The 12,908-nt window shown below is 38.4% G+C and overlaps 1 protein-coding gene across 1 annotated transcript in view; it reads left to right on the forward strand.

The window, feature by feature from the left end:
• LOC131229191 (14-3-3-like protein GF14 iota) overlaps positions 1–12,674 on the forward strand; it is a 47,358-nt gene extending 34,684 nt beyond the window's left edge. The window contains exons 3-7 of the mRNA XM_058225080.1: positions 9,185–9,272; positions 9,366–9,475; positions 9,552–9,700; positions 12,144–12,190; positions 12,316–12,674. Of these exons, the coding sequence (XP_058081063.1) occupies positions 9,185–9,272; positions 9,366–9,475; positions 9,552–9,700; positions 12,144–12,190; positions 12,316–12,321 (400 nt within the window). The 3' untranslated portion in view covers positions 12,322–12,674. The remainder of the gene's footprint in view (positions 1–9,184; positions 9,273–9,365; positions 9,476–9,551; positions 9,701–12,143; positions 12,191–12,315) is intronic.
• Positions 12,675–12,908: the final 234 nt, after the last annotated feature.

A 12,908-nucleotide genomic window follows, 5' to 3' on the forward strand; every position in this document is an offset into this window, starting at 1 on the left:
ACAAAAAAAATGAAAAATAAAAAAATAAAAAAATCCATACCACATTCACCACTTCCATCTCAAATGGGACGAGGTCTGCAGACCAATCAGAGAAGGTGGTGCTGGTTTGAAGCAGTTAAACCATATGAATACCGCTCTCCTTGGGAAATGGCACTAACGTTTTGGGATTGAAACGGGCAAGTTATGGAGGGAGATCCTCGTTTCCAAATATGTCATTCTAAAGGACGAATGGAGCACAAAAACATCCTCTTTATTGTGCCTCAAACATATGGAAAACGATCATGTCTACCGAATCTTCATTCTGCAGAGGCATCTCCTTTTTCCTTGGAAAAAGGGAACCGTATTCGGTTTTGGACAGCCTTGGTGTGGGGATAGGTCGCTGCAGGACATCTTTCTGAGTTTGGCATCTTATGCTTCGGACTGGTTCGTTACAGTGCATCATTGCTTTTCTTTACTAGGTGGGACTGGTGTTTGGTCTCCCTGTTGTCGGCGGAATTTATTAGCAAGGTATTCAAAAATGGGTAATGGCCGTTACGTAACGGTAACAGCTGTAACCATTACGTGTTACAGGGTTGAAATGGCCGTTACAGAAAAAACAGCCTGTAATGGCCCTGTAACGGTCCAGAAATATGTTTTTTCAAAAAGTAAAAAAGTCCTAACGGCCGTTACGGCCACTGTTACCGTTATCGAACACCTTGTTTATCAGACAATGAATTCGATGAGCTTCTCGGTTTGTTAAATCTTCTGAAACCGTGCGCTCCCTCATATTAAGACGATGATTCGATGGTTTGGAAAATTCATAGCTTCGGGTCTTTCTCAGTGCACTCATTTTATAGTTTGATCTCCAACTCATCAACGCTTTCCTCATTCCCTTTCCTTCAGTGGCAATACGGAGCCCCTCGTAGACTTGCGGCTTTTATTTGGCTCATGGGAAGGAAAAGAGTTCTAACTATAGACAACTTGCAAAGGAGATCCCTAGTTCTTCCTAATATTTGCTTAATGTGCGTGAGGGATGCGGAATTTATAGATCATTTGTTCATTCATTGCCACTACGCCTTTAAAGTCTAGGAGCACTTCCTCAATCTTTCCCATATGTCCTAGGTGATGCCTGATTCAGTTGATCGGCTCTTATGGGCTTGGCATGTAGCAATGAACAAGGATAGAAGAGCTATTTGGCGTCTTACAGCAATGGGCATTTTTTGGCATATCTGGAAGGCCCGCAATAGTCGATGTTTTCAAAACAAGGATATCTCTATTGCGGAAGTCATTCATTTAGTCGAAGCTGATGTCAATAGTTGCATAGTATGTGTTAAATCAACTTCGCCTATTGATTCCTTTGTCCGATTTTCGTATGCTTCTTTGTGTCTTCTTTTCTCCCTTTTTGGCTGTTTTCATCTCCTACATGATGATCTTCATCAATTAATAGATGTACGTTGCCTCATTGTTGTTTGAGGCATTGGTGGAGTCAACAAAGGTGTCCCTCCCTTTGTAGTATACCATGAAACTAATGATGGATAATCTAATGGGCCCCATCCGTCCACCACATATCAACCTTATCCCACTACACTTTCGCAACGACTTGATCAAGTTGATATAATCCTGCATTTCCCACACATCATCATCCAAATGATGCTCTGTTTTCTTTTGTGGTGTAGGAGGCTTCCTACTTGTGCTTGCACGCTATATGTCATCGAGCTCATAGCTTCATCAACAGGTACATGATTGTAGATGAAAACTTAGAGATGAAGGAACCCATCATCTCCCCAACGTCCTCCTTACTCTAAAGATCCTTTAGGCATCTCTACTTCGCCCCTCATTCCTAGATAAGTGTTTGGTGTATGTTGCATTCTTCCTTGATGTCTTAGTTCGACCGCTCTCATCCTCTCCACTTCACTTACTATCAATGTTGTCAAATAGCATATGACTCCCTAATCATACATAAGATTAGTGTTATCATGTTCGGTCGCATATGCGCATATATATATATATATATATATATATATATATATATATATATATATATATATATATATATATACACATATATTTCGAAGAAGAGAAAGAGGAAGGATGTACCTTTAAAAATAAATAAAAAAAATCATTATATGTCATTGGGACATGAAATACATTTAATTTAAGTAAAAATAAAAAATAAAACCATACTCCATATATGATACATGCATCATACATTTACAATTTAGTAATTTACAAATTACAATATAGTTAACTTCTTAAATGATCTTAACATTAACAATTAACATTTTAGTTAGTACTAGTAACATACTTACATTTAACAAATAACAATAACAAATATCAAATATCAAATATCCATATTCAACATTCAACACTACATGTACATAACAATGATACAAATACAATACATAATATATCAAGTTATCAATGATTCAATATCAAGTTATCAACAAACAATCGACAACATCAACACACTTAGACTTATGAGACAAGACAACCATTAAACAAAATTAAGAAGTTATGTATTTATTATTTATCTAATCATTAATCAATAATCATGATATACATTGATCTAGCATCCATTGTGGCACATCACCACCAAGTCCACCACCACCACCACCACCATCATCATCATCATTCGAGTCATCTCCTTCTTCCATATACACTTCTTCCGTTTCTTCGTCATCTGTACGTACTAATACTTCATCAACATCCAATGGTGGATGATCTTCAATTTGATCATCATTATCACCTTCTCCTTCTTCAATCTCCTCAATCTCATCAACGGGTTGACGGCTACTACTCGCCCCCTGGCTTCCCCCCGTCCTTCACCTTCGAGTGGTACTGCTACCTTCACCAGGTGTTGATCCATATGCGGCATCTTCAACTTGTGCCTATGTCAGATCCTCTCCAGCAAATACCGGGTCCTCCGTCTTTACGAGCCACTCGTTATCTGCATCCAACTCATCTAAGCAAATAGGGTCAAAGAAGTCGGGCTTTTCTTTCCTACTTTGGAATCGTTCTCGCAATTTTTTATTGTATTGAACAAAAACCAAGTCGTTGAGCTTTTTTTGCTCAAGGCGATTCCTTTTCTTGGTATGAATCTGCAAGAAAGAAAGCGCATTGGGCATTAGCTATTTAGGTAATTAATTTAGCTTAGGCCACTAAAAAATTGAAGTTTACAAAAAAACAAAACAATTACTAAACAGTCTAAACTTTTACTTACCGACTCGAATGTGCTCCAATTGCACTCGCAACCACTGACGGAACACGTGAGTCCAAGAATCTTCATAGCCAGCTTCTTTAGAACTTGATCCTTCCTGTTCGGGTCCACTCCATAGGCAGCCCACCAGTCAGCTGAGAAAAACAGTTTAAGTATAGGTTAGAATCGTTAGATCTCTTAGAGACACTTTGTAGAAAAACTTTTTGTAAGAGTTCAGTACACAGTTGACATGCCTACACTAACATAGTAACATTCATTCATAAAAGTACTTACTGGGTAATTTCATTGTCCGATGTCTTATTACGATATCCCTTGAGAATATCCCTTCACTTTTTATGTAGAAGTCCAACAAAGTTGAGATCTTATCCTGTTCTCCTCTATCTGGAATTATTCTTTCCAAGACATCAATAAATCCAACCATATGCATAGTTAGTGCTTCTGCTGGATCAGCAGAAGCGAATAAACAGGCTAGATTAAGGATGTAAGTAGCCGAATACAATGGGAATGACATTTGACTGCCCCATCTTCTATCTATAATATCTAAAATTGGCCTGTAATCACGGTCTCTATAGTTAAAATGGTCCATGATCTTATGTTTCGCCCTCTCCATCGCATCATATATGTAGCCCATTGCAGGCTTCTCATCCCCGTCCACCAATCGCAACACAAAGACTAAGGGCTCGGATGATTTTAGCGCCCTTACCACCTGAGTCCAAAGACTTAGAGAAAGAATTGTTTGTTGAACCCGTTTCTCGTCAGCCTTCTTTGACCAAGGCCCACTTGTAAAATCGGCTGACACTACAAAGCTTCTAAGTTCTGATTTCTTTGCATGTAGCCTTTGTAGTGTTAAAAAGGCTGTAGCGAAATAGGTGACTGCTGGACGTAGCAAGTTACCCCCAATGTGTTTTCTCATTCGACTGAGAAGAAGGGCGTGTTTGTACATAAAGACTGTGATTTTTCTAGCCCTTGCAATCACGTTTATAAATAATCTACCTATATCTTCTAACATAAGATCAATACAATGGGCCGCACAGGGGGTCCCAAATAAACGTCGCCTCTTCTCCATAAGAAGACGACCGGCCATTACATACGAGGCTGCATTATTTGTAATTACTTGTACGACGTAGTCTTCACCTATTTCTTCAACTACACTATCTAGTAAGTTAAACAAATATTCTCTTGTGTGTGAATGACCTGACGTATCCACTGAATTCAAGAACATTGTCCCAGCTGGACAATTTACCAAAAAGTTAATGAGAGACCGACTGGATCTATCGGTCCATCCATCGGCCATTAGTGAACAACCATATATTTTCCATGATTCCCTATATTCAGCTATGAAGGATTGTGTATATTCAACTTCAGTTTTTAGGCATGTCTCTCTCATTTCATGATATAAAGGAGGTTTAAGCCCAGGTCCAAGTTGACCTATAGCCTCAATCATTACCTTGAAGCTTTTCGATTTAACGGTATTGAAAGTAACGCCGGTTTGGTAAAACCACTTAGTAATATATTGAATTGTGGTTTTCCTATCTTTTTGTTTGTATCGGTTTTCTAAAGTTGTTTGAGCCGGCCCTTTCCCTCTACCCCTTTGGTCGACCACATCCTCGGGGTATGGTCTACACCATCTATCTATGGGCCCATGTCCTCGGGTTCTTTTCGATGGTTGTACTTGTGGTCTAGACCGGCCTGTTGAAGTAAGGGGAGTGGGACTAGCTTCATCTACATTAACTACATTTATATTTTCATATGCATCTTGTTCCATATATTCCTCCTGACGTAGGGCACTATCGCATTTCTTTCTTGGTTGTTTTTCCATATACTCCACGATCTTTCTTCGGATTTCTGGAGTAATTTTGTCGCATGCTTTTGCATTTAACCCTGGTAAATGTGCAATGTGTTGCTTGTGCCTTGCAATGCCACCGGAACTCACAAACCCACATAACTCACATACTATGTGAGTCTTTTCGGTAGCACTACGGTAGTGCCCATACTTCCAACCCATGTCATTCGACTTGGGCTTCAAAGAGGAAGATTGGGAAGAAGACATTATGATGGTGGATAATGGTAGTGTGTGTGTATTATTAGCACTAAAAAGTAACTAGCTAGCTACTAACTAGAAACTAGAAAGTAAACTACAAATAAAAAGAATAGTGAAGTAAGAGACTAGGAAGTATAAGAAGAAGAACTAAGAAGTAAGAAAGAAGTAGATCTAAGAGACTAAGAGAGTAAGTAAGAGTAAAGACTAAAGAGCCTAAAGAGATGGGACTTGGGGGAGAGAGAGAGAGAGAGAGTTACACACTTACACTTGTAGAAACTAGAAAGGGAGAAGAAGAGGGAGAGAGAGTTGAGTTACACTTACACACTTATACTTGTAGAAAGGGAGAATAAGAGGGAAAAGAAAATGAGAAAAAGAGAGAGAGTTGAGTTACACACTTACACTTGTAGAGAGAGAGAGAGAGAGAGAGAGAGAGAGAGAGAGATTTACACACAAATAAAAGTAAAATTACAAATGTAACAACTAACAAATCTAAAAGAGGTTCCCAACTTCAAATCTTGTTGTAACTTGTAGTCTTGTACTTGTAATCTTGAAATCTTGTTGTAACTTGTTGTAAGTTGTAAGTTGTACTTGTAAGTTGTAAGTTGTAACTTGTAAGATGTAACTTGTAGTCTTGTAATGTAAGTTGTAACTTGTCACTTGTAAGTTGTAAGTTGTAAGTTGTAACTTCAAACTTCTAAGTTGTAACAACTAACAATTAACAAAGTAAGTAACAACTAACAAATCAATTAACAAACAAAATATTTTTTTAAAAAAAAAAAAAGATAGAAAGAAGTTGTTAGAAACTTAGAATTAGAAACTTAGAAGTTAGAACTTAGAAAGCTTAGTGGATGGAGATTGGAGAGGATTAGAGGAGTGAGGAGTCTCTTGACTCTTGTCTTGACTCTTGATCTTGAATCTTGAATCTTGAATATGGATGGCATGAATGATGTATCATGTATCATGTATCTTGGATTCTTGAATCTTGATTCTTGGTTCTTGTTGTACCCTCTTGATTCTTGAAAGTTGAAAGAAAAGAAAAGAAATATGGAAATGGAATATGGATGGAGAGGAGTGGATGGAATGTAGAATGTAGATTGTAAAATGTAAAGTGCTTAGTAAGAGAGGATGTAGTAAGAAAAATAGAGAATAGAGAGAGAGAGAGAGAGAGAGAGAGAGAGAGAGAGAGAGAGAGAGTTTGAGCTTTTTTTGTAAGTAGGAATGCTTAGAATGCATATATATATATATATATATATATATAGAGAGAGAGAGAGAGAGAGAGAGAGAGAGTAAAAATTCGGATTTAAAATTAAAAAAAAAAAGATCAAAAAAGGTAAGAAATCTGACCGTTGGCCAGTATGCGATCGCATACATCGCAAATGCTGGCACATGTGGCATATGCGATCGCATATGTGCAAGGATCGCATATGCGATCGGGCTAAATATATGCGCATATGCGACCGCACATGACAACAGTGCTTACTACTATGGCTTCTTGATGCAAGACAATTAACTACTTGCTCTAAAAGCTCAAACTGATAGAGCATGGCGAATTAATCCCTTTATCTCATAGCCTAGGCCCCAAATCCATGGGTTAGGTCCTCGGCTGAACCCTCATTGTGGGCCCCAAATCCATAAGTTTCACCCCCTCTTGGGCCCCAAATCCAGGGTTTCCGCCTCACACGAGCCACTTGCCTCACATGGGCCCCAAATCTATGGGTTCCGCGGGCCACCCACCTCGAGTGTGCCCTTGCATTCCACAGGCCACCCCACTCGAGCCCGGTGTGAAAATGCCCCCACATTACTTCTATAACCCCCTTACCACTGCGACTCTATATTGTTGTCACCAGCCTCATGTCTAGACCCGTAGGTCTAGATGCTTTAAATTGGTGCAGTTGCTCTTATCCACTCTATTTGCACCAAGGTATTCAAAATTGGTTATGTAACGACCGTTACGTAACAGTAACGGTCATAACCGTTACGCATTACGGGGTCCAAACGGCCGTAACGGCTGTTACAGAAAAATGGGCCGTAACAGTCCAGTAACAACATTTAAAAAAAAATAAAAATCGGTCGTAACGGCCGATACGGGGGCTGTAATGGCCGTTATGGCCTGTATCATAATGGTAACGATGGTGGTCGTTACGGCCACCGTTACCGTTTTGGAACACCTTGATTTGCACGGGGTTGTGGATTGCCTTTTTATATAGTAGTCTATCGTACCCTGTCACACGGTCCTCAGGATATGCCACATCAACACACTCTACCTCCATGTCCTTCTCATTCACACTCCCAAGTCCTTAGTAAGGATGTTGTGACTCCCCTACTCCCCCTAATCTCCTCTTGCATGCAACTTGCTCCTCTCTACTCTGCATCCCAGTACATAGGAGCTCCTTCATATGTGCTCTCACCTCCCTCAAAATGCGAGGGCTATCTTTCAAGTTTCGCTACACCCTCAACACATGGTGTTAGTAGTTACAATTAGACCCATGTTTGTTCCTAGGAAGAAGCTTCCCATGTTGGTAGCTGATGTCAGGCTTCTTTCCTCTAAACATTTTAGAGAACTTGTTCAACCACCAAAAAAAAAAGAAAAAAAAGAAAGAAAAGAAAAAAGAATGTTATAAACAAGCAATATTGTTTCTTAATAATTTGTATAGTTAAATGATTTTAATTAAATATTTTTGAAATTTAAATAAATTTTTAAAGAAAGAAATATGTAATGGTGTTTCCATTACATACTTATTATATAGTAATTAATAAGATTTTTTAATTTTAAAATAATTAAGTAATAAATATGATTTCTACTTTATACACCTGATATCTGTATCTCATTGTATTTTCTAAACAATATAATTTTTAATTATTTGTAGTAAATATATTATTTTGAAAAGGTAGAAAAGATTGTAGCCAATCTGTAGATCGGCCTACACTCATCAGTATATGTGTACATCGGTTAATATCGGTTACTCAACATCATTTTTTCAAGAAATGTAGTTTTTAATAATTTTACATCATCATCATCATCTAAGCCTTGTCCCAATTATTTCATTTTACATGTTTTTCAATAATTTTTTCCCAAAAGAAAAAACAAAAGTGGCTAAATCTATCCTACGAGTATCAACATATAATTTTCCGATGCTCTTTGCATTTGCAAAGGGTGAAAACGGAAGAATTTTGGTTTTCTACCAAATTTGAAAACTCTTGCCTCATATCTATTTTAGTGCATAGAAATCATGCAAAGATATGGATTATAACTATTTTCTAAGGTGTTGAAAATCAACAAATTTAAATGCATTTAAGGTAACTCTTAGATCATGATTTCTCCACCAAGTCATGTTTTGATGTGCACCCCCCCCACCCCCCCCCCCCCCCAAGAAAAAAATAAATAAATAAATAAAGCAGTTTTCCATTTTTCTGATTTTTTCAGGTATCATCCCACTTCACTGTGTCTCATTTGATACTTGCCATATACCTCTAGTATCGATCAGCAAAAAGTTTTTATTGTACTAGACTCTCACCAATGTATTGGTGATTATTGACGATATTTTTTTGTTGCTGCTATGGGGGCTTTTTGTGAATACCTTCCAAGTTTTGTGTCACCCACCATGGACAGCAATGCCAGCCGATACCATTGATTCATAGAGCAACGGATTAATCTATAACACGACTTAGATAATGAGATTCACTTACAAAACATTCTTGGCATTTCTGAATTTAACATGGCCAAGCGGATGCTACACATACGTACAATGAATATGAGTTTTACCTTTTAAATACGCCATCCAGTTCTTGTTTGTGTTGATTTCCTAAAGATCTTTCTCTCAGAAGGGACAAGTTTCTTCCTCCAAAACAACAATGTTTGAACCAGGAGGGAGGGAGGGAAGGGTTCATACCCTAAAGAGAACATTCATTTTCTTTCTAACCTTTCTATGTGTTTTTTGTGAATGCAGGAAAGGTGACTACTACCGTTATCTTGCGGAGTTTAAGACTCACCAGGAAAAGAAAGAAGCTGCTGATCAGTCATTAAAGGGCTATGAGGCAAGTCCTCATTGACTTAATGCCCATTCAGCAGGAAATGCACCCAGTATTTTATTAGTGTCCATCTTGTAACTCTCTTCTTGTCTATGGCAGGCTGCTTCCAACACCGCTAACACAGATCTTCCTCCAACCCATCCGATCCGCCTTGGTCTGGCGCTCAATTTTTCAGTTTTCTATTATGAAATAATGAACTCCCCTGAGAGGTAAATTTGATTTGCATGTTGTCTGTCTGTGGTTTTGGATGCTAAACCTGGTGATGATTGGGGATGAAAACTTCAGGGCCTGTCATTTGGCGAAACAAGCATTTGATGAGGCGATTGCAGAGCTTGATACGCTGAATGAAGAGTCCTACAAAGATAGCACTTTGATCATGCAGTTGCTGAGGGATAACCTCACTCTTTGGACTTCCGATTTACCAGAAGATGGAGGTAAGTAATTCGTCCAGAAATAAAGAAGGAAAAGAAACAATGACCCTTTTTTGCCATTTCGTTTATTCTTTTATGGCATCTATCACAAATTCTGGTAAATTTACCAAAAGAAGGTAAAATTTATTTATAAATTCTAAAAATTGTTCAAACCATAGCAGCAAAAAATGCAAAAAAAAAAAAAAAAAGGAAAAAAAAAAAGAAAAAAAAAAGAAAAAAAAAAAAGAGTAAAAGAAAGTGTGTTTTTGTAAGAAATATGTGTTTGTTTTGTTACCACTTATTTTTCATCAATATTTCTCAAAATACGGCATTTTGAAACCTGTTTCATATCCATTTTCAATTGAGATTTCTGTGTTAAATTACATTGATGCTTTAGGAGAAATTAAACTCTCATCTTTTTCTCAACCATACTGAAAGATGCATTGTTCCTTCATTCTCCACCATTTCCATCTTTCCATCCATCCGTCATCTGGTTCTTCCACACCCCCCCCCCCCCCCTTTTTTGTTTCTTTTTTTTTTGAAAGGCAACACTACCAGGGATTGAACCCTGGATCACTCACGCACAAAACCCTAGAAGACAATTTTTTGTTTCTTTTGTTCTTTTTTCTTTTTATATATATTCAGGACTGTTGGGTGAGGGTTATATTTTCATTACCTGCTTAGAAGTGAATACTCGGCATGTGTAAAAATCGAAAACAATTGTTTTTATTTTTATTTTTTATTTTTTATTTTTTATTTTATTAAAACTTTTCTTTGATTTGATAGGTTAGAACTAAAATTTTCTTCCCTTCAATTTCATGTGCTAGCATGGCATCTTTAAAACCTGTTTTACTTTCTGTTTTAACACAGGCTGTTCTTCTAAAAGCCACTTATCTTTAGAAAGAAAGACAGCTTTTTCCTCCTGTTTTACCTCTTGTTTTAACAGGAATTGTTTCTTCTAAAAGCCACTGATCTTTAGAAAGGAAGGCACCCACGCACGCACCCACCCACCCTCCAACCTCTCTCTAAATCCCACTAAGTACCCTTATGTGGTGGTTTTGTCTGTCTGAAATGACTTGTACATGGAAAAAAAAGTGATCAACGCATCACAGTAGGGATAAGAAAAAACTCAACCTTTCATTCAAATGATCATAAGAAACCTTTCTTTCTTATCAGTTAAAATGTGATTTTGGTCTTTTCTGCTCTTTTCTTTTCCAACTTCATATAGCGGGGCAAAAAGAAGGAGAAATGATCATCTTCTTCCAGTTGCATGTAAGCTTCACATGCAATGCAGCTCAAATACCAGTGTCTCATGCGGATAGGACTGTTAAGCAATTCATAAAGTGGGTCCACAGTGAAGATCATGCGGCAAAACTAGGCAGTCCTCTCATCATGGGTACAACCTTCTAGAAACATAATGCATAGCTTAAACCTGACCTGCTGACAGTCTGGGCATGCACTCGTGACCCACTGATGGGTGGATCGGACTGATTTTGGCTCCAGGTAATCTTCATGGCGGGTCTCACCTTATGCACAGATTTACCATCATACATACATGATGTTTGGCAAATGAACTGGGTTGTACGTGATGCAACCAGTTGTGGATTATATATTTTGCCAATGATTCCCAGGTATAAAAGTCTAGTATGTGGTCCTGTTCAGAAGATTGCAGAGAACTTCCTCTCTGGGCTCGCATTGGCTGATGCAGTTTGACATATGCAAATAACCTTGGATCCTCTGGTGTCAGAGTGCATCAGCCAATGAAAGAAGTGGGTATGCTTGCACTTTGCATTCAGAGCAAATTGTTTATGTATGGTCATGTTTTGGTGCCTATACTATTCTTAGCTACTACAATATGATTGATTGGAATAATCTGAAGCTTCTCTAATTTAAAAGGACTAGAATGCCCTCAACAAATGCAGAAATTTATGCACGTTTAGAAGATGAGCCGTGGGCATTTTGGCACATTTTATTGTTTCAGTCTATTGATGATGTTATCACCAATTAGGGTTGCAGCTTGGGTGGGTTGGGTTGGGTCGGGTCAGGTTGAGGGTCAACCCGAGCCCAACCTGACATCACGAGGACCCAACCCGATATGAATTCCAACCTGAACCCAGCCTGAAGTCCTCTGTATTCAATCCAACCCAACCCAACCCGACCAAATTACACGTGATTATTCCCAACCTGACCTAACCTGACTCGAATTTGCTGAACCCGAACCCGAATTCAAACGGGTTGGTGTTTTCCAACCTAACCCAACCTGAAGACTTTGAGACGACCCATCCTAAACTTGGGTTGGGTACCTGAATCCAAGGTGCAGCCCTATGACCAATTTGTTAAATAAAATGCATGCTTCTGAAAATTCCCACCATACATTAAAAAAAGAAAAGAAAGAGGGGGGGGCATTTCTGTGCTCAATTAGTTTGATAAATCTGAATGCAATCTCAAAATGCAACTGTTTTTGCAGTTGAAGATGGGTTCAAGGGTGAGGACACTAAAGCTGCTGAACCAGAGGTAATTAGCACTCCAAAACAATTTTTTTTGTTGGGTTTTTTGTGTTTTTTTTTTTCCAGTCTGTTGAACACTGTATCTGGCTTTCGCCACCTTGTGACTGAATAGCTCCCAAACTATACTTGCAGCACTGATGGCAGCATGTGAGATCCCTTCATGTGGTAGATGCTTGAAATCTGCCATGGTTTTCTTCTTGGGTTGGATGGAATGAATCAAGACTCTCTACGAGCCCCATAATTTTGGATCCATTATGCCAATAGCTAGTTTTTGGCCTGTCTCATTCTTGGTTCCTTCATCCTTCCCCCGCATTTCTTCTGCTAAGATGACGATGAAGATGATTGCATCCTTGCATGGCTTTGGAATAGTCTTAGGGTGGAGGGTAAAATTTAAAAAAAACTTTTTTTGTCATTCGCCAAAAAATTCTCTTCTCCATGTCATGGATCTCTTTTTATTAAATCTGACCTTTTACCTGAGCTATAACCTTCCATTGTATGTGTTTTTTCTTGTCCAGTCTTATGCTCTCTGATCCAGACTGATTTGTGATGTTGCTTTGTCAATTTTCAGTCGTCAGTTTGATGATTCGCATTGTGTAATTGAATTTGTTAATTGCTCTTGGGACCTGTTGAATTCAGGGATATACTGTTTGTTTAGTTAGAGGCCATGTATTTTAATTAGTCATTGCGCAGCCCATTTATTTCTACACCAAGTCGGGCAGTGCAGC

The sequence above is a fragment of the Magnolia sinica genome, chromosome 16, assembly GCF_029962835.1.
Source record: "Magnolia sinica isolate HGM2019 chromosome 16, MsV1, whole genome shotgun sequence".
NCBI classification, from domain to species: Eukaryota; Viridiplantae; Streptophyta; class Magnoliopsida; order Magnoliales; family Magnoliaceae; genus Magnolia; species Magnolia sinica.